This window comes from Mustela lutreola, chromosome 3, assembly GCF_030435805.1.
Source record: "Mustela lutreola isolate mMusLut2 chromosome 3, mMusLut2.pri, whole genome shotgun sequence".
Taxonomy (NCBI): Eukaryota; Metazoa; Chordata; class Mammalia; order Carnivora; family Mustelidae; genus Mustela; species Mustela lutreola.
In genome coordinates this window covers 59,752,586-59,773,843 of record NC_081292.1, presented here as the reverse complement: position 1 = coordinate 59,773,843, position 21,258 = coordinate 59,752,586, and the positions used below count along the sequence as shown (strand labels likewise).

The 21,258-nt window shown below is 39.5% G+C and overlaps 1 protein-coding gene across 2 annotated transcripts in view; it reads left to right on the top strand.

The window, feature by feature from the left end:
* The first annotated feature begins 5,246 nt into the window (after positions 1-5,246).
* LY96 (lymphocyte antigen 96) overlaps positions 5,247-21,258 on the top strand; it is a 29,378-nt gene continuing 13,366 nt past the window's right edge. The window contains exons 1-2 of one of the 2 annotated variants that reach the window (XM_059166198.1): positions 5,247-5,450; positions 13,342-13,431. In XM_059166198.1, the coding sequence (XP_059022181.1) occupies positions 5,339-5,450; positions 13,342-13,431 (202 nt within the window). In that variant the 5' untranslated portion in view covers positions 5,247-5,338. Of the gene's footprint in view, positions 5,451-7,448; positions 7,601-13,341; positions 13,432-21,258 lie in introns of those variants that run through there. The other variant, XM_059166199.1, reaches the window with a different exon arrangement.

Here is a 21,258-nt window from a genome sequence, read left to right as displayed (position 1 = left end):
AGCAAAAGGCCCTAAGTCATGCTCTTAGATCAGTAGATAACTTTTTAAGTGCCCAGTGTGTGCCAGATACTGTGCTAGTTGTCAAAGTCATAGTTAAGAACAAAACACCCGGGGTGCTTGGTGGCTTAGTTGATTAGGCCTCTGCTTTCAGCTCAGGTCATGATCCCAGGCCCTAGGGATTGAGCCCCGTGTCAGGCTCCCTGCTCAGAGGGGAGCTTGCTTCTCCCTCTCCCTTTACCCTACCCCCTGCTCATTCTCTCTCTCTCTCTCTCATTCTTACTCCATTTCAAAATCTTGAAAGAAAAAAGAACAAAACACTCAATCTCTGTGGAGCTGCCTAATGTCTTCTATTGTCTGTCATGATGGTAATCCTAATCTTTATGGCTTACCTGTGTATGAGGAAGGTTGATGGGGAAGCACCAGAAACCTCATACGTTCATAGACAAAGATCAGGTCTGCAGCTGCTAGAAACTTATAGGAGAGTGTAACATAGAAAAGTACTCCCCTTTCTGAGGTCTAGAGCCTGCCCTCTGGTAGGATCAGCCAGCTTGTGATCTAGCAGAAGGCAGGCTCTAGGTCTCAGGAAGATGAACAAGTTGGTGCCTCCCTATCTTCTGTTTGAGCCTCTGCCTGCCTGTTCCTCTGTCCTGTCACCTAGATATATACCTGTTGCTATCTTGGCAGTTAATGTATCTTCCTATAAAATTCTCCACGATAAAATGTTGATCAAATATTAGTAGAGGCAAGGAAAAAAAAACACACTTAGTTCCATTCCTAGAAGAAAAAACAGCATTACTAATAACTTAATGTTTTCTCCAGTTTCTTCATAAATTGTTCTGAGTGTACCGTTACCTCTTTAAGTGTCCTGTATTCTTATAACCATTCTATCACCTGCGGAGTGGAGTGAAAAACCTGTTTGTATTAGTATCAGAATAATTCAGAAGACAACTTGGTTGTTCAGGGAAAAGAAAAAAAAGCTTAAAACACTAAGTGAGAAAGAGGACTTCTCAAGTGCATGGTCTGGAGCCACACCGGAAGAAGACAAGGAACAGTATGTGTAGTATATGATTCATCACTGAAATAATCAGAAACAATTCAGGCCAATGTGAGGAGGAAAAATTTACACACCTCTCTATGCCACTTTACTACATTCACCACAAGTGGAGTAAAATCTTGGAGAGGCTGGGGGAGGTGAGGAGTCCCACTATCTACAGGAAGGGCATTGAGTTGGTTTTGAGTCTCAAAAGGCAGGGTGATCCTGGTTTAACATTGGGGTTGTATCATGTAATATGCCTGTTGATAATAAAATGTCTTGTAATCCCTTTTCTAAACATCAGTTTCATTATTCTGAAAGACTTAAGCTTTTAGAAGCAAAAGTAAAGTGGCCATTAGGTCTCAAAGATAGCCTTAGCTTGGACACAATTCTAGAGATGGTATTCTGATTTTTTCAGGTAATTTTGTTGTTGACTTCCCTTTCGTTGAGTATTTCAGTCATTCAAAGTTAGAAGAGTATAACGAATCAACATAACTGTCATTCAGATTCAACATTTACCAATTTGTTGTCAATGTTGTTTGACTTCCATCCCAACCACTTGCCCTCTACTTTTATTTGGAAGCAAAACCCAGTCATTGTAACATCTCTTTCTTGAATATTTTTTTAACTCTACCAGATAAAGATGTAAAAACTATAATACCATTATAATACCCAAATTACTCCCCTCTTTCCAAGTCACTCCCGACTCCCCAAAGTTATCAAATATCCAGTTTGTTCAAATGCCAATTTCCTCCCCACATTTTGTTTGGATTAAGATCTTAGTAAAGTTCATGCCTTATTCACACCAATTTATTAAATGGCTTTCAAGACTCATCTAATCTATGGACCCCTCCATTTCTTTCACTTTGTTTTTTTCTCCCTTGTAAATTACCTGTTAAGAAACAGAGTCCTTTGTCCTTTACATCTTTTCGTGGTCTAGATTTTCTGATTGTATCCCTGAGGTGTACATTAACATGTTTCTCTGTCTTCTGTATCTCCTATAAATTGGTGGTATGACTTGAGATTTCATCAGATCGAGATTTGATTATTTTGGATAATTCATAGATGATGTTGCCTTTTTTTTTTAAGATTTTTTTAAAAATTTGACACAGATCACAAATAAGCAGAGAGGCAGGCAGAGGGAGAAGGGGAAGCAGGTTCCCTACTGAGCAGAGAGCCCTATGCAGGGCTCCATCCCAGGACCCTAAGATCATGACCTGAGCTGAAGGCAGAGGCTTAACCCACTAAACCACCCAGGCGCTGATGATGTTGCTTTTATTAACTATTGTTGCATTAACAAATTGCCCCCCCCCCCCAAATTTAGAGTTTTGTTTTGTTTTTTTAAATTTTTAAGACTTCTTATTTAAGAGAGTATGTGTGTGTGAGTGAACAGGGGAAAGGGCAGAGGGAGAGGCAAAGAGGCAAACTCCCCACTGAGCAGGGATCCTGATGCGGGGCTGGATCCTAGGATCCTGAGATCATGAGCCCAAATCCTAGAGTTGGATGCTCAACAGTCTGAGCCACTTAGGTGTTTCAAAAACTAGAGGCTTAAAATGTAATACTGCATGGTGCCTGTTGGTCCAGTATCTGGGAGTGGCTTAGGTGAATGCTTCTGGGTCAGGTTCTGTCGTGAGGTTGGAGTCAAGCTCTCAGCTGGTGCTGCTGTCATCTGAAGGCTGAACTGGGGCAGGAGGGATTGTTTCCAAGGTGGCTCACTCGCATGACTGACAAATTGGTGCTGGCTTTTGGTAGGAGGCCTCAGTTTCTCACCACGTGGTTCTCTCTTTAGGGCTACTTGCTGCCCCCAGAGCAACTGATCCAGAAGAGTAGAGTGGAAGCTGCAAGGATGTGTATGATCTACCTTGAAATTTGCACACTTTTATTATGCAATATTTTATTAGTTACAGAATCAGCTTCATTCATTGGTGGAGGAGATTACACAGGGATTTGAATACTAAGAAGGATCATTGGGAGCCATCTTGGAAGTGGGCTACCCCAGTGTTCATTCATCAGGAAGTTCACAAATCCTTTCTGTCTCTCACTCTTTTGTGAAGTTAGCAACCATTGATGCTTGGTGTCCAAGCTCAGTAATTCATTAGGTGTTGCAAAATGGTTATATTCTATTTTTCCTTTTTTCATTTATTAGCTGAATACTACTAAAAACAGAGAAAAGAGTAAAAGGAAGCAAGGGAAAATTGTCCCAAATCTACTCTCTGGTTACCAGTATTTCAGTTTCATTAAATCAGGATAAATGTTTGATTCTTTCCCTTTGTTTATCAGTTTTCAAAAGAGTTGACTTCCTAGCATCATCTAATGATTAATTATACTTTTAAAAAATTATGAGCTCAGGGCACCTGGGTTGGTCAGTTGGTTGAGCATCTGACTCTGGGTTTTTGGCTCAGGTTCTGATCTCAGCATTGTGAGATCAAGCCCCACGTTGGGCTCTACATTCAGTGCAGAGTCTGCTGGAGATTCTCTCTCTTCTCCCTCTGTCCCTCCCCTCTGCTCATGCTTGCTCTCTCTCTTTCTCTCAAATAAGTAAAATCTTTTAAAAAATTATGAGCTCTTAGTTTTAAATACATTTGGTGTATTTCAGTTCATTGTAGTTACTATCTTAATGTTTGTATAGTCTATAGGTAGGTTGAATAATGGTCCCCCAAGATGTTCATGTCTGAAAACTGAATATTACATTATATGGCAAAAGGGATTTAATAGATAGATCTTGGGGAGATTACCCTGGATTATCCAAATGGTTCTAGTGTAATCACAGGGTTCTTATAAGAAGGAAGCAGGAGGTCAGAGGAGGTGATGTGAAGATGGAAGCAGGGATGGGAGTGCTAAACTTTGAAGATGGAGGAATACATGGGTTCAGCTCTCCAAGATGAGAAAGTAAGGAAATAGGCTGTTCCGCCAGAGTCTCCAGAAGGAACCAACTCTGCTGACACCTTGATCTTGGTCCAGTGAAACTGATTTCAGACTTTTGACCCCCCAGAACTGTAAGAGAATACATTTGTGTCGTTTTAAGCCACCAAGTCAGTAGTTAGTCATTACAGCAGCAGTAGGAACCCCATCTTTGGTCAGTGGGGTCTGTCTTCATATTGGTTATCTAATATGCTAAGATGTTCCGAGCTCCATCTTGTGCATTTCCTGCCCTATATCTGGAATCAGCAATCTCTTCAGAGTCTTTGTTTCTTTTAGTGGGAAATGGTATTTTTGAGACCAGTAGGGGCATTCATAGTTTTTTTTTCTTGTTTCCCCCCCCCCACTTTTTAATGTAGTAAAAAATAAAATAAAAAATTCACCATCTTAACCAATTTAAAGCACAAGTTTAGTAATGTTAACTATAGTTCCACTGATGTGCAACATACCTCTAGAACTTCTCATCTTCCAATCCTGAAGCTCAGTATCCATTAACAACTTCCATTTCCCATCTTCCCTCAGATTTTTGACTTTCTAAAAATGAGAAAGTAGCATAGTTCTTTAGTGGAAACTTTTACTAGCATATGATTATTTTCCTCTGAACCTGTAGACTTTTAGGCCCTGACTCCATGCTATTTTTATTTTTGGCTACTAATCCCAAACTATGTCCTACAAAGGATTTTATGTAGCGAAGTATCTAAACAATGAGCTATTTTTATAGAACAGTGAGAATTTTGAAATACATGCTACATCAAAATAATGACCATTTCATCATCAGGGCCCACAATATTTCCTGGAGCTGTACTTTGCTTAAGTCAGTGCATTCTGAAGCCTACTGTGGTCCCCACCCAAAGTACAGAACTATAGCTAATATCCCATGTCTGCAGTCTCATTTAGTCTGGCTCAGCCTTGTGGCAGTACCTGTTGTAGAACAGAAATAATTTGCATCAGACTATTCAGTTCAGATCTATAGGTCCAGTTCTCTGGGCCATGAGAAATTGTAGTACCAAAAATTGTATAAAAAAAATTATAAAAAAAAAATAGCAACACAGATGGAAAAGGAGTGGCTGTCTCTTGGGATTCCAAAGGAGACCTACAGACTGGTTTTGTTACTATTGACCAGGAAGTACCTTGTTTTGTTTTGTAAGCTCTGTGTTCTCATTTGCATTACGTGTTCTCAAAGAGTATATTCTAAATCATTTTCCTTTTTCCCCTTGCCGGAAGTGCTCGAATATTAAACACATACACTCAAAAGAGGAAACTCAGGAACTCAGAAATCATGTGACCGGTGACTAAGTTAAACCTTTTCTGCTTACTGAAAGGAAAGAGTCCGATGATTAGCTGCTGATCCCCCTTGTATTTGTAAAGTTTTGGAGATACTGAATCATGTTCTCATATATGCTTTTTTCCACTCTGTTTTCTTCCATATTCGCTGAACCTGGGGAGCAACGCTGGGTCTGCAACTCCTCTGATATCTCTGTTTGGTATACCTATTGTGGTAAGTAAAACAGCAGCAAGAGGTTCAGGGTAGGTTTTCCTAAGAGCTTTGCACTGCTGTAGGGGGGAACTCAGGAAATGACAGTGTGTTCCAGCTGCTGCTGCGGGCAGCAAAGGTGATGGCTGGTTGCTGTCCTGTGTGGATTTTCTCGATCCTTCACAGACCTCACAAGTCTCTAACCTGTGCTGTACTTGCCCTCCAAGGGCTTCTCGTGTTCTCTATTGTCCGCTCTCTCCACCTCGAGCTCAGTGTCAGATTCTTCCCAGTTTTGGCAGAACTCTGCTTCTGAGCTTTTGCCTCAGCCCCAAGACTTACTGGTTCTTCTTGAGAAGGTAGACCAGTCCTAGCTGCCTTTTGGAATTGATTATTGCTCTGGTATGTGTCCTTTTTTTTTTTTTTTTTTCCTTCAGCACAGCAGTGGGCATATAACAGGTGTTTCATAAGTGTTTGAGGCTGTGACTTTTGAGGAGCCTGGGAAATACCTCTCTAATAGGATGTTAGCCTGGTTCTGTCAGTTATTAGCTGTGTGACCTTGAGCAGAAAGTACTTAGCCTCTTTGTGTCCCAGTTTTTTTGTCTGTAAAATGAAAGTGATTTTATAAGTTTTACCTATTTATTTAAAGAAAGTGGGGGTGGAGGGGCAGCGGGAGAGAGTGAGAGAGAATCTCAAGCATGCTCCATGGCCAGCATGGAGCTGAGACAGGCCTTGATCTCATGACCCTGAGATAATGAGCCAAAATTAAGGGTCGGACACTTGAACTGACTGAGCCACCCAGGTGCCCCCGAAAGTGATTTTAAGGCTATTTTACAAGGGTTGTTGTAGGTTGTCCTTAGCATGTAGCCGCATAGAAACAACAGTATTGACGAGATCAGCCATACCCTAATACTATTAACTAGCTCTGTCACTGTTTTTCGGTTTTCCTCCCTATTTCTCTACAAATGTCTGCAATCTGAAAGCACAGCTTCAGGGCTAGACTGCAGTTTTGATTTGGTATTTTCCAGTGGTTTGCTCGGCATGGGTTGACTGGTCTTTTCGACCCATTAGTAATATCAGGAAGGTTTGATGCTTCCAAAAATGCTAGCTCCTTGAGATTCTGTTAGGAAAAAGGATTGATGGTGTAATACTCGGGGGAGATTTATAAATGTACTTTGAGTTCTGAGAAGTTCTGTAAGAAAGAAACCTATTTAATCCTCCGATTTTCAATTTTATTTTATTTTATTCTTTGAGTGTGTGTTGGCTATCTTGAGAAACACATTCTGGAAAATGCTAATAGAAAGTTACTTCCAAGGAATTAGCGTAATTTCCAGGTCTGAGAACAAGAGTTAGCTGCGTGACCCATCTTACCTTCATGGTTATTTGCTGTGTGTGGATTGTACTGAATTCCCTTGCAACTAATCTCTGAAATTTTCCCATCCTAAAAGGTCAGTATACCTCTCCCCCACCAGAAAGCCTCCCTAGTCCACTCTGCTGCCTAGTCTCTCCTTTCCTTTGGCTTCTATGTACCACACATTGATTATATCACCTTCTATTTAAAAGAAACAAAAGCTGTTATTTTAAAGTAATCTTTACATCCAACATGGGGCTTGAATTTACAATCTCGAGATCAAGAGTCACATGCTAGGGCACCTGGGTGGCTCAGTCAGTTGAGTGTCGGACTCTTGATATCGGCTCAGGTCATGATCTCATTGGTGATAGCCTCAAGCCCCACATCTGGGTTCTGCACTCAGCGGAAGTCTGTTTGAAGTTCTCTCCCTCTGCCCTACCCACGCATGCACTGTCTCTCTCAAATAAATAAATAAAGAGAGAGAGAGAGATAGTCACGTGCTCAACTGACTGAGCCAGCCAGGTGCCTCAATTATGTTACCTTCTCTGTGCCATGTTTCACATGGCCTTTATTTGTATTACACTTCCTGTTATTATTCAAGCTTTTAATCTTTTAGTAATAATAATCGATTTGTATTTTGATTTTTGATGGAGGACCTTACGCTTTTCTGTCTAATGCTGAGAAGTCCTGTCGTCCTTTGCTGCTGCCCTACTGCTCTGGGGACTGAGGGGAGCAAGCAGAGTACACAGCTACAGCACAACCCTGCTTGGGACCATGGCCACTGCCTTATCATTATCTTCCTTCCCTACCTTACAGAATCTATCTGGTGAGTCCAACATGCATGTGTGGGAAGCTCTGATTCCTGTAGGTATTCTGTGAGGAGAGTGGTAACAACAACACTTGATTGAGTCTTTCTGTGAGGATGATTTCCATTTGATGATTCCATTAGATCCATTTGATTTCCATTTGATCATTCCATTGGATGATTTCCATTTCCATTTCCATTTGATGATTCCATTAGATCCATTTGATTTCCATTTGATCATTCCATTGGATGATTTCCATTTCCATTTCCATTTGTGAAGCTGTGGGGTATTAATAGTGGATTGGTTTGCTAGGACTCCCACAATAAAACACCAAAGACTGGGTGACTTGACAGAAATTTATTTCTCACAGTTCTGAGAGCTGGAAGTCCAAGACCAAGGGTAAGCAGATTTGTTTCCTTCTTGCTTGCAGATGGCTGCTTTCTTGCCATGCCATGTCATTATTTGGTCTTTTTTCTGTGTGCACTTATGCCTGGCACTCCCTGTGTGTCTAAATCTCCTCTTCTTATAGGGACACCAATCATGTTGGTGTGGGACTTTACCGTAGCAGGTTCTTTTGAACTTAATCTCTTGTTTAAAGACCTAATCTCTGCATATAGTCACACTGTAAGGGACTGGGAGGTTAGAATTTCAACATATGAATTTGGTGGGGGGGGGCACACAATCCAGCCTATAATATATAGAAATGGCAAGAATAAGCTATGTGTTCCTCAACTTTGGAAAAGGCAGAAAATGGGGTGTGTGTGTCAGTCCATAAGACCCTGGACACATACCCTCTGGTAACCTAGAATCATCAGACTCAGGTTAGGTTCTAGACTTTTTTTTTTTTTTTTTTTTTTTTTTTGCTATAGGTAGTCCAGAAACCCAAGAATTAATAGATCATTTAATTAAACCAATATTCACTGAGCATCCAGCATGTCTATTCTAAGCACTGAGGACATTATACAGCAGTGAACAATAAAGACAAAGTCCCTGCCCTAGTGAAGGCTTTTTTTTTTTTTTTTTAAAGATTTTATTTATTTATTTATTTGAAAGAAAGAGAAAGAGAATGAATGGAAGGAGGTGTAGAAGGAGAAGAACAAGCAGATTCTGTCCTGAACACGGAGCAGGACATGGAGCTTGATCCTGTGACTACCGGAGGTCACTTCCGGAGCCTAATCAAGAGTCTGATGCTTAACTGACTGAGCCACCAAGATGCCTCCTTTCTTTATCAGTAAAATAAAATATTCAGCATGTTAGATGGTGGTAATTTCTCTGAGAAAAAAGTAGAGCAGGAGAGGGGACAGAGAGCAGAAATGGGGAAAGGGGTTGCATTATAAAGTGGAGTGACCAAGGAAAGCATCCCTGGGAAGATGACATTTAGTAAAGACCTGGATAGTTGAGGGAGTGGGCCGTGCAAAGGCTGATGTGGGACATGTCCGGTGTTTTGGAAGGATAGTAAGGAGGCCAGTGTGGCTGCAATGGAGTGGGGGGAGGGGAAAGCAGTAGAAGATGAGGTCATAGAGGATATGGGGAGGAGATGAGGACCTTGTAGGTCAGGGGGATGGCTCATCTTTTACTGTAAACAAAGATTGGTCTGGCTCTTGTGCTGATGATAATCCATAGGGGGGCACATATGGGAGCAAGAGATGTGTTGGAAGGCTGTTGCATAATACTCCAGGTGAAAGAGATAATGGTGACTTGGACCAAAGGAGCTGTGGTGGAGGTGATGAGAAGGGGTCAAATTCTGGAAAGAATCTGAAGGTGGAGCTGACAGGACCAGCTGACTGGGTGTGAGCTTGCAGCACGGCCCTCCCAGCTAAGCAGGTATATCCCCATATCTTGTGTATCTCTACACCCCCCTCCCACCCCCGCCCCGAGTGGGCCAGCCCTTTCCCTGGCCTTGAGTTGTACTTCTTCTGTTCTCTAACTCAAAATATCCTTGTCTGTTTCATGCCAACCTTTTGTGGTCCATCAAAAGTCCTACAGAGCATGTCAAGTCAGCTGAATTTAATTCAGTTTAACAAGCTTTATTTAATAGGCACTGAGTTTAATTATTATGCTAAGGAATACTGAGAATGTCAAGTTGATGTGCAATATAGCTGGAACATTAAGGAGCTTCTGAGTTTTGTCTCATGTGTAGTAGGAGGAGTAACTGTAACATGAGGATTCATTCATTTATTCTATGAGCTCAGCATGCCCCCTGGGAAGCCCAGTAGCTATTTGGAGCTAAAACTCCTGACTTAGGGCAAGCTGAGCCTCCTTCTTCCTATGTATCCATTGCATCTTCCATCTAATTCCTTAGGCCCCCAACCAGGGGTATCCTTTATTTCTTTTCCTTATTCCTCCCATTCAGCATGTTGCTGAGTCCCATTCTCACGATCTCCAGAGTATGTTCTCAAGCTAATTACTTTTCACTGTCCTCTGCTCACCACTCATACCCCCATCTCTCCTCTGGACTGATGATGACAAGGGCATTCCTGTCAAAAGGGGCCACATATTTATGTATCAGAAATTCCATTAAAGAAGTAAAACGAAGTGCCATGAAGGTTCAACTCCACCTAATATTTCCTCCCTAGACCTCCAAAAATACTTAATGCCAGCACTCAGAGGGACACTGGTTCGTTTCCAGTGCCAACTGAAGTTGCAATTGCAGTTAAGAAAGATTCTGAGGCAGAGCTCAGTGGGAGAAAGTCCTATGATGGATTAACAATGCTGACCTTTATGGTTGCAGTGGAAATCGGAGCCTCTTGTACTGTGCACTTGTTAAAACAGGTCACCACTTTCTGTAACAACCCAAATAGAGGATTTTGTCACATACTTGGTGACTTTATTTTATTTTATATTTTTTAAAAAGATTTTTAAAAAATATATTTGACAGGCAGAGAGAGAGGGGGAAGCAGGCTCCCTGCTGAGCAGAGAGCCTGATGCAGGGCTCAATCCAGGACCCTGGGATCATGACCTGAGCCGAACGAAGGCGGAGGCTTATTTATTTATTTATTTATTTGACAGAGAGCACAAGTAGGCAGAGAGGCAGGCAGAGAGAGAGGAGGAAGCAGGCTCCCCGCTGAGCAGAGAGCCCGATGCGGGGCTCGATCCCAGGACCCTGGGATCATGACCTGAGCCGAAGACAGAGGCTTTAACCCACTGAGCCACCAAGGCGCCTCTACATGGTAACTTTAAAGTAATGAAGCTACCCTCTAGTAGGTCCTTGTAAATAATAAAGTTATATTCCATACAATGCTATGTGATGTTTTGATTCTTACATCTAATTATTTTTTGTATGTTGGTCTTGTCTTCCCAGAAAAATCATAGACCTCCTGATGTAAAGACTAAACCTGTTCTAAAGACTAAACCTGATCTCTGTTCTCCACTCTCTAACACCCTGCCCCCTGCCCACCCTGCTCTGATGCCTGGCCCAACACTGAGCACCCACAGGAGCTCTCTAAACATTTGTCTGATTGAATTGAGTTGTTGATGTTGTCATCATAATCAGACAATTTCAGAAACTGGGAAACTTAATTGGAAGGAGAGAATTACCCTTAGTAACACAACTCTGGTGATTCACTACTTTAAACTTGTTCTCAGCTTCTGCTCCAGAGTCTTTGGTCGGCTTACTCAGGATTTTCTATAAGGATACGGCTGGGAAAGAAGGTGCACATTACACTATGCTTGGTAATGCATATGAAAGGGCCCACATTTCAATACCCTAACAACCTTTTTCTTCCTAAGAAAGGTAATAATGGGTATTATTTATGCAAATCTTTTAAAATATAGGTGAAAATGAAGACATAATGTACCCTAGGCCTGTCACAATTCAGTTGACCACTGTCAATATTCTAATTTTGGTGAATATCCTTTTGGATATATAAAGGCGTATATTAAAAACCATAAAATACCAGAATCATACTGTATATAAGACTAGCTTGTTTGCCTTAGAATAATGTTCATAGGATTCATCCATGTTGTAGCATATTGCAAAATTTCCTTCTTTCTCTTAAGACTGAATAGTATTTCACTGTATGTATAGGCCAAATTTTATTCATTCATTCATTTATTTAAATATTTAATTTATTTATTTGACAGAGTGCACGTGCACAAGGAGGGGGAGAGGCAGGCAGAGGGAGAGAGATAATCAGGCTCCCTGTGGAGCAGGAAGCCCAACGTGGGGCTCTATCTCAGGACCCTAGTGGTTTAACCAACTGAGCCACCCAGGTGCCCCCAAAATAAAATCTTAAAAAAAAAAAAAAAAAGAAATAGTGTTTGTATGCAAGGAAAATTTTACTTCTTCCTTTCCAATTTGGAAACTTTTCATTTATTTTTGTGGCCTAATTGATCTGAAGGAGAGATGGGGTCTGTTATCTAAGGAACGAGACCGAGACAAAGTGAAAGTTATGCAAAGCCTTATTCTCTGCCAAGCAGTAGAAGTCAGAGACCAGCCAGGGCCGCCTCTGAAGAGAGCAACCCCGTCCCAACCTCACAGGCTGGTTTTATAGAGCATAACCGCAGACCTCAAGGTATGTGGCTTCTATTGTTAGGGCATTTCCTCCCAGAACCGATACCCGGAACCAATACCAGGAACTACTGGGATGTTTGGAACTGCTGGGGAGTGCTGGGGCATTTAGAGCTGCTGGGGGCGTTTAATTCCCGGGATGAAGTCTGTGGATGTAAACAACAATATGGCTACCTAGGCAATATGGAGTCATTCTAACTAAGCAGGCCCTAATAGTTAAACAGGTTTCAACATTAAATCGGCCCTAACACTGACTAGGTCTTTGGGTGCTATGTAAGGAGTGGGTATCCTTGCTTTCTTTCTAATCTTAGAGGAAAAACTTTCAGTTTTTTACCATTGAGTGTAACATTAGCTATGGACATTCGTATATGGTTTTTATTATTTTGAGGCCATTTCTTCTAATCCTAGTTTGTCAAGAGTTTTTATCACAAAAATGTATAAATCTTGTCAAATGCATTTTCCGTATCTGTTGAGATAATCATGTGATTTTTATCTTTCATTCTATGGAATTTTGCATCTATATTTATTAGAGATATTGGCCTATAGATGTCTTTCCTTGTGGTGTCTTTTTCTGGTTTTTAGTGTCAGGGTAATGCTGGGCTCATAAAATAAGTTTGGAAATGGTCCCTTTCAAGTTTTTTGAAAGATTTTGAGGATTGGTATTAATTCTTAATTTAAATGTTTGGTGGTAGAATTTACCTGTTGAGGCCGTCTGGTCCTAGGCTTATTTATTTTTTGGGGGGGATTTTTAAATTACTTATTCAATCTCTTTATTAGTTATAGGTCTGTTCAGACTTTCTAATTTGTCATTCCTTTGGGTATTACTCTTGGGAAACTTGGGGCTCTTGCTTCTTGAGTGAAGCTGGTGGCTAGGGGATCTTTTCCTGATTATGCTGTGCCAGATGCAGAGTTTCAGGTAAAAGGATATCCCCTGCTAACTTTGATGAGTCTGATTTCACATTCTCCTGGGATAGAGGAAACTTTCAATTAGTTTCTGATTATTCCAAAGGGAATTTGTCCATGAGTTGTTGCTGAATTGGTATGTTTGTGAGGAGAATGGGGGTCTTGGACTCCTTGCTCTGCTGTTTTGTTAATGTCACTCCTCCAGTGAGGGAGATGTTTTTAACTATCCTCAATTTTTCTCATTACATGATTTTAATGGCATCTTTCGGAGAATGATATTCAGAATACTCTATTTACTAGAAATGATTTATAATAATTTATTGACATTGTCTTTATTCTTCCATTTAGATGACATGAAAGCCCCTATTTCAATAGAGGTGAAACCTTGTATAACACTGAAGGGAAGCAAGGGATATTTGCATCTTTCCTACATTCCAAGTAAGTTCAATGTTTTGTTTTTGTAATTCAACAGAAAGGTTCAAGAAGTATGAATGATAAATGACTGTGTTCCAAATGTAATGTATTAGTTTTCTCTTTCAATGTAACACATTACAATTTTAGTGGCTTAAAATGGTACACATCTGTTATCTTGCCATCTTTGTGTGTCAGTAGTCTAGGCATGGCTTAGTTGTGTCTGCTTCAGGAGGTTTCATTTAAGGTATCAGCCAAGACTGGAGTCTCTTCTGAATGTTCAAGTAGGGAAGAATCCACTTCTAACTCATGTGGTTGTTGACAGTATTCCGTTCCTGTCTGACTGCTGGACAGCACTCAGTTCCTTGCCACGAGGGCCTTTTCAACATGGCATCTTGTTTCATCAAAGCCAGCAGGAGGGACAAGCTAACAAGATAGAAGCCATAATCTTATGTAGGCTACCTTTGCTGTACACTATTTGTTAGAAGCAAGCCAGTAGGCTAGCTCACACTCATGGGGGAGGGAATTCCATATGGCATGGGGAAAAAAATGGAAATAACTCAAGACTTCCAATAATCTGATAGGTATATCCTTTGTCAATCATTAACTATTCAGCTCATAAGTAAAGTTGGGTTTCCGCTAACCAAAGATCTGCATATGAGCAAGCCATAACTTTTTAATTTTTTTTAAAATAAAGACTTTTCTAGAAAAAACTATGAAGATGATGGTATGAAAGAAGGTAATTTTTTGGTTTGTTTTGCATTGTATCTTGTTTTTCCTGTCTTTGATTTTACTTGTAATCATCAGCTTAGTAAAAATGAATTTGGGTAATGGTGATGGCATCAGGATGGATGAGTGTCTGTGAAAACGTACAAAATGTCCTTCCTCTCCTAGTCAGCTCTCTTGCCTGTAACTCCTAGGAAACTTCAGTTCTAGTCATCACCATTATCATTTTTGTTTTCATCATCACCAACATCATTTACATCCTAACTTATATTTGGAGCTTATACTTTATAAAGTGCTTTCTCATAAATAAACTTGAACACCCCCCCCCCATTTTAGTTCTTCAGTTTACAAGACAAAAGACAGCTGAGAACCCAGAAATATAGACAATAAACTTATGTTTTAATTTTTCTGAATCTAATTGTTTAAACTGTATTTTGAAACTGTCTTCATTTAAAAATACTTAAAAAGGCATATTATATTTCAGGTATTGTGATAGGTCTTGTGAATTTATTGATAAATAAGATGTTCCCTTGACCTTCAAAAATAAGTGCAATAGGAGAGAGATCTATAGATAATATGGTAAGATAAATGAAATGATATCATTAAGGCTTAGTGGTAGCTCAGAGGAAAGAATAATCAGCTATGTTCACTCCACTTTGTGGCCAAAGGTGAAAGAAATACTCTTTTTCTTGGCTAAAGTTCTGCAATTTTTTCCTCTTTTCTCAGGTTTTGTTTTCTATTTTATGTTTTGGACTTTATCTGCCCCCATGTTTGGCAGGAGTGATTATTTACATAACAACTGACCTCATTTTCAAGTGAACCTCTTGCCCTTACACACAGGGAGTGGAATGTATCCTTCTAGGCTGAAGTAATAATACAATACAGTGTACTTGGGGTTCTCTGAAAAGCAGATACTAAAAAAGGAATTAGACATGCAAAAGATTCATTGGGGGAAGTGCTGGAAAGATTTAAGTAAAGAGGAAGCCAGAGTAGGCAAGGAGAGAATTCAGGTTAACCTGCAGGTCTGATACCTTTGAAATGAAAGAGGAAAGGAAGGAGTATTTGGTAAGATGGTCATCAGACCAAAATGAATCCCTGAGATACTCTGAGACAGTCAGTGGAGAGCCTTAGAGCAAAGATTGCCTGTCACATCACAAGTGTCCTATGGCAGGCAGGGGTAGTTTGGCTATCGTGTCCTTGTGGAGTTCAGTTATTATTGGAGCATCCTTGGTCATTATAGAAGCATTATAGGAATTTGGCTTCTAGATGATTTTGGAGATAGATTTGAAGGTGCAGCAGCTAAAGGCTATCTGCCAACTGCCTTTCTTTCTCCCAGCATTTCTTTGAAGGGAGGTTTGAGTACCTCACTAATGTGACCACCACAAATACCTTAATCATTCACTAAATACTACATTTATATACCATTGTATTAATTCAGTAACAAAAGAATTTAGTCATATTTTATTTTTTAAATTTTTAAAAATTTTATCTATTTTATTTTAAGTAGAAATGAGATTAAGTTTTATTTTGGATAATTTTCAAACATTGTTCCTATAAGTTTCATAATAGTTCTTTTTTATTTTATTAACATATAATGCATTATTTGCTTCAGGGATATCATCAGTCTTACACATTTGGAGTCTATTTTTGTGTGTGGTGTAAGGAAATGGCCCAGTTTCATTTCTCTGCATGTGGCTGTCCAATTTTTCCTATTTGTTAAAAAGACTGTCTTTTTTCCATTGGACATTCTTTCCTGCTTTGTCGAAGATTAGTTAACTGTAGAGTTGAGGGTCCATTTCTGGGCTCTTTGTTCTGTTCCATTGATCTATGTGTCTGTTTTTGTGCCAGTACTATACTGTCTTGATGATGACAGCTTTGTAATAGAGCTTCAAGTTTGGAATTGTGATACAACCAACTTTGGCTTTCTTTTTCAACATTGCTCTGGCTATTTGGTGTCTTTTCTGGTTCCACATAAATTTTAGGATTATTTGTTCCATTTCCTTGAAAAAAATTGATGGTATTTTGATAGGGATTGCATTAAATGCGTAGATTGCTTTAGGCAGCATAGTCATTTTCACAATATTTGTTCTTCCAATCCATGAGCATGGAACATTTTCCCATTTCTTTGTATCTTCTAAAATTTCTTTCATGAGTACTTTATAATTTTTTGAGTACAGATTCTTTGCCTCTTTGGTTAGGCTTATTCCTAGGTATCTTGTGGTTTTGGGCGCAATTGTAAATGAGATTGATTCCTTAATTTCTCTTTCTTCTGTCTTGCTGTTGGTGTATAGAAATTCAATGGATTTCTGAGCATTGATTTTATATCCTGACACTTTTTACTGAATTCCTGTATGAGTCCTAGAAGTTTTGGAGTGGAGTCTTTGGGGTTTTCCACATAAAGTAACATATCATCTGCAAAGAGTGAGAGTTTGACTTCTTTGCTGATTTGGATGCATTCTATTTCTTTTTGTTGTCTGATTGCTGAGGCTAGGACTTCTAGTACGTTGAATAGCAGTGGTGATAGTGGATAGCCCTGCTGTGTTCCTGACCTTAAGGGAAAGCTCTCAGTTTTCCCTTATTGAGAATGATATTTGCTGTGGGTTTTTCATAGATGTCTTTGATGATATTGAGGTATGTACCTTCTATGCCTACACTGTGAAGAGTTTTTTTTTTTTTTAAAGATTTTATTTATTTATTTGACAGAGAGAGATCACAAGTAGGCAGAGAGGCAGGCAGAGAGAGAGGAGGAAGCAGGCTCCCTGCCGAGCAGAGAGCCTGATGCGGGACTCAATCCCAGGACCCTGAGATCATGACCTGAGCCGAAGGCATCGGCTTAACCCACTGAGCCACCCAGGGGCCCCCACTGTGAAGAGTTTTGATCAAGAAAGGATACTATACTTAGTCAAATGCTTTTCAGCATCTGTTGAGAGTATCATATGGTTTTGTTCTTTTATTAATGAGTTGTATCACATTGCTTTGTTTGCAGATGTTGAACCAACCTTGCATCCTAGGAATAAATCCCACTTGGTTGTCGTGAATAATCCTGTTAATGCACTGTTGGATCCTATTAGCTAGTACTTTGGTGAGAATTTTAGCATCCATGTTCATCAGGGATATTGGTCTGATGGGGTCTTTGTCTGATTTGGGGATCAAGGTAATGCTGTCCTCATAACATGAGTTTGTAAGTTTTCCTTCCATTTCTATTTTTTGGAGCAGTTTCAGGAGAATAGGTATTAATTCTTCTTAAATGTTTGGGAGAATTCCCTTGGGAAGCCATCTGACCCTGGGGTCTTGTTTATTGGGAGATTTTTGATGACTGCTTTAGTCTCCTTAGTGGTTATGGGTCTTAGTGGTTATGGGTCTGTTCAGGTTTTCTGTTTCTTCCTGGTTCCATTTTGGTAGTTTATATGTCTCTAGGAATGCATCCATTTCTTCTGAATTGTCAAATTTGCTTGTTTATCGTTGCTCATAATATGTTCTTATAATTGTTTGTATTTCTTTGGTGCTGGTTGTGATCTCTCCTCTTTCTTTTATGATTTTGTTAGTTTGGGTTCTTTCTCTTTTCTCTTTTCTTTTTGATAAGTCTGGCCAGGGATTTATCAATCTTATTAATTCTTTTGAAAAACCAGCTTCTAGTTTCTTTGATTTGTTCTGCTGTTCTTTTGGTTTCTATTTCATTGATTTTTGCTCTAATCTTTATTATTTCTCCTCTCCTGCAGGGTTTAGGCTTTCTTTGCTGTTCTTTTTCCAGCTCCTTTAGGTGTAGGGTTAGGTTGTGTACTTGAGACCTTTCTTGTTTCTTGAGAAAGGCTTGTTGCTCTATACTTTCCTCTCAGGACCCCTTTTGCTGTTTCCCAAATACTTTCAACAGTTGTATTTTCATTTTAATTTGTTTCCATGAATTTTTAAAATTCTTCTTTAGTATCCTGGTTTACCCATTCATTCTTTCATAGGATGCTCTTTAGCATCCATGTATGTGGGTTCTTTCCAACTTTCCTCTTGTGATTGAGTTCTAGCTTCAGAGCATTGTGGCCTGAAAATATGCAGGGAATGATCCCAATCTTTTGGTACCAGTTGAGATTTGATTTGTGACCCAGAATGTGATCTGAATGGGATTTATTCTGGAGAATATTCCATGTGCTCTAGAGAAGAATGTATAATTTGTTGCATTGGGATGGAATGTTCAGATATATCTGTGATGTCCATCTGGTCCAGTGTGTCAATTAAAGCCTTTAATTCCTTGTTGATTTTTTGCTTAGATGATGTGTCCATTTCAGTAAGGGGGGTGTTAAAGTCCCCTACTATAATTGTATAACTGTATTACTATAATTGATGTGTTTCTTTGATTTTGTTATTAATTGGTTTATATAATTGGCTGCTCCCATGTTAGGGGCATAGATATTTAAAATTGTTAGATTTTCTTGTTGGACAGACCCTTTAAGTATGATATGGTGTCCTTCTTCATCTCTTATTATAGTCTTTGGCTTAAAATCTAATTTATCTGATATAAGTATTGCCACCTCAGGTTTCTTTTGATGTCCATTAGCATGGTAATTGTTTTCTACCCCCTCACTTTAAAAATGGAGGTGTCTTTGGTTCTAAAATGAGTTTCTTGCAGACAGCATATTGATAGGTCTTTTTTTTTTTAATTTAAATCCATTCTGATACCCTATATCTTTTGATTAGGGTATTTGACCCATTTACATTCAGGGTAACTATTGAAAGATGTGAATTTAGTGCCATTGTATTGCCTGTAAGGTGACTGTTACTGAATATTGTCTCTTTTCCTTTCTGGTCAGTTACTTTTAGGCTCTCTCTTTGCTTAGAGGACCGCTTTCAATATTTCCTTTAAGGCTGGTTTGGTGTTTGCAAATTCTTTTAGTTTTTGTTTGTCCTGGAAGCTTTTTATCTCTCTACTTTCAATGACAACCTAACTGGATATAGTATTCTTGGCTGCATATTTTTCTCATTTAGTGCTCTGAATATCCTTTCTGGCCTGCCAGGTCTCTGTGGATAGGTCTGCTGCCAATCTAATATTTCTACCATTGTATGTTACAGACCTCTTGTCCTGAGCTGCTTTCAGGTTTTTCTCTTTGTCACTGGGACTTGTAAGTTTTACTATTAGATGATAGAGTGTGGACCTATTTTTATTGATTTTGAGGGGGGTTCTTTCTGCCTCCTGGATTTTGATGCTTGTTCCCTTTGCCAAGTTAGGGAAATTCTCTGCTATAATTTGCTCCATATACCTTCTGTCCCTTTCTTTCTTCTTCTTCTGGGATCTCAATTATTCTAATATTGTTTCATCTTATATCGCTTATCTCTCTAATTCTTCCTTGTGTTCCAGTAGTTGTTTGTCTCTCTTTTTCTCAGTTTTATTCTCCATCATTTGGTCTTCTATATCATTAATTCTCTTTTCTGCCTCATTTATCCTAACGGTAAGAGCCTCCATTTTTGATTGCACCCCATTAATAGCTTTTTTGATTTCAACTTGGTAAGATTTTCGTTGTTTTATTTTTCCAGATTGGGATTCTCTAGTATCTTTCATGCTTTTTTCAAGCCCAGCTAGCACCTTAATAATCATCATTCTGAACTCTAGTTCTGACATATTATAATGTCCGTATGGATTATATCCCTAATCATTGGTAATGCCTCTTATTCTTTTTCTTGAGGTGAGTTTTTCCACCTTGTCATTTTATCCAGATAAGAATAGATGAATGAGAGAACAAAATACTAAAAGGGTAGTAATGACCCCAGAAAAATATACACTAACCAAATTGGAAGAGACCTGAAATGAGGGGGAGATAAAAGGAGGAAAAAAAAGAAAAAGATATATTAGACTGGTGAATAGAGCCATACACTTGATTTTGGGTGTATTTTGGTCTGTTAATAGAAACTGCCTCCCAAAATTTTAAAGAAAGAGAAACACACACACACACACACACACACACACACACATATATATATATATATATACATACACACACACACACACATAAGGGTAAACACAATGAAGGGATGCAATATGACTGTATAGATGAAAATTTAAAAAGATTCTAAGAAAGGCATTGATAATATAAGAAGTTGCTTGAACAAAGAAAAAAAAAAGAGTAAAGAATGTGATCAGGCTGGAGACTAGAACAAAGCCATGCACTAGATTTAGGGTATATTTTAATTAGAAGAGACTGTATCCCAAATATAAAGAAAAGAAAAACCTATGTGTATACAAAAAATAAGGTTAAATACAATGAAGAGGGGCACCTGAGTGGCTTAATGGGTTAAAGCCTCTGCCTTCAGCTTAGGTCCTAATCCCAGGGTCCTGGGATTGAGCCCCACATCAGGCTCTCTGCTCGGCAGGGAGCCGCTTCCCTTCCTCTCTCTCTGCCTGCCTCTCTGCCTACCTGTGATCTCTGTCTGTCAAATAAAAAATATAAAATAAAATGAAGAGATAGAATATGACTATAACAATAAGAATTTAAAATGATTTTTTAAAAAGGTATTGATAAGATAAAATAGCAAAAAACCCCACATGTTAAAATAGGAAAGAGGAAAAGTTTTTAAAAAAGAATAAAAAAATAAAAAAAAATTTAAATCATGGGAAAAAAGCCATGAATTCTATGTGCTGTATTCCCATAGCTCTGACGTTTTGCAGCTCTCATTTATCAGTGAACTTGGTCTTGGATGGATGTTCTTGTTGATCTTCTGGGGGATGAGCCTATTGTATTGATTCTGGAATGTCTTTGCCTGAGGAGGAATTGCACTGCCTTTGTGAGGGCCAGGCTAAGTGGCCTTGTTTAGAGACTAAATCTGCTCGGGTTTGCTCTTGTTAGCTTTTGTTCCCTGAACACTTTCTGTACAGCTTTGGAGAATGAAGATGGTGGCCTCCCATCAGAGGAGAAAAGCAGTCAATCCCTCCTGTCTCCCTGATCTCTGGATGCAGTCTGTGCTCACCCAGCATGTGACTGAGCATTTCTATCTCTGGTGCATGGTTCAGTCTCTGTAGCTGGCTTCCCCAGCTCCAGTACCTGGGAGCTCTGCCACACTCACACACTCCTGGTCTTTCTGTGACCCTGAGGGACCTGAGCCTACACTGTCCCTGCGAGGGCTCCATGCCTGGCTTAGTCTCTGGAG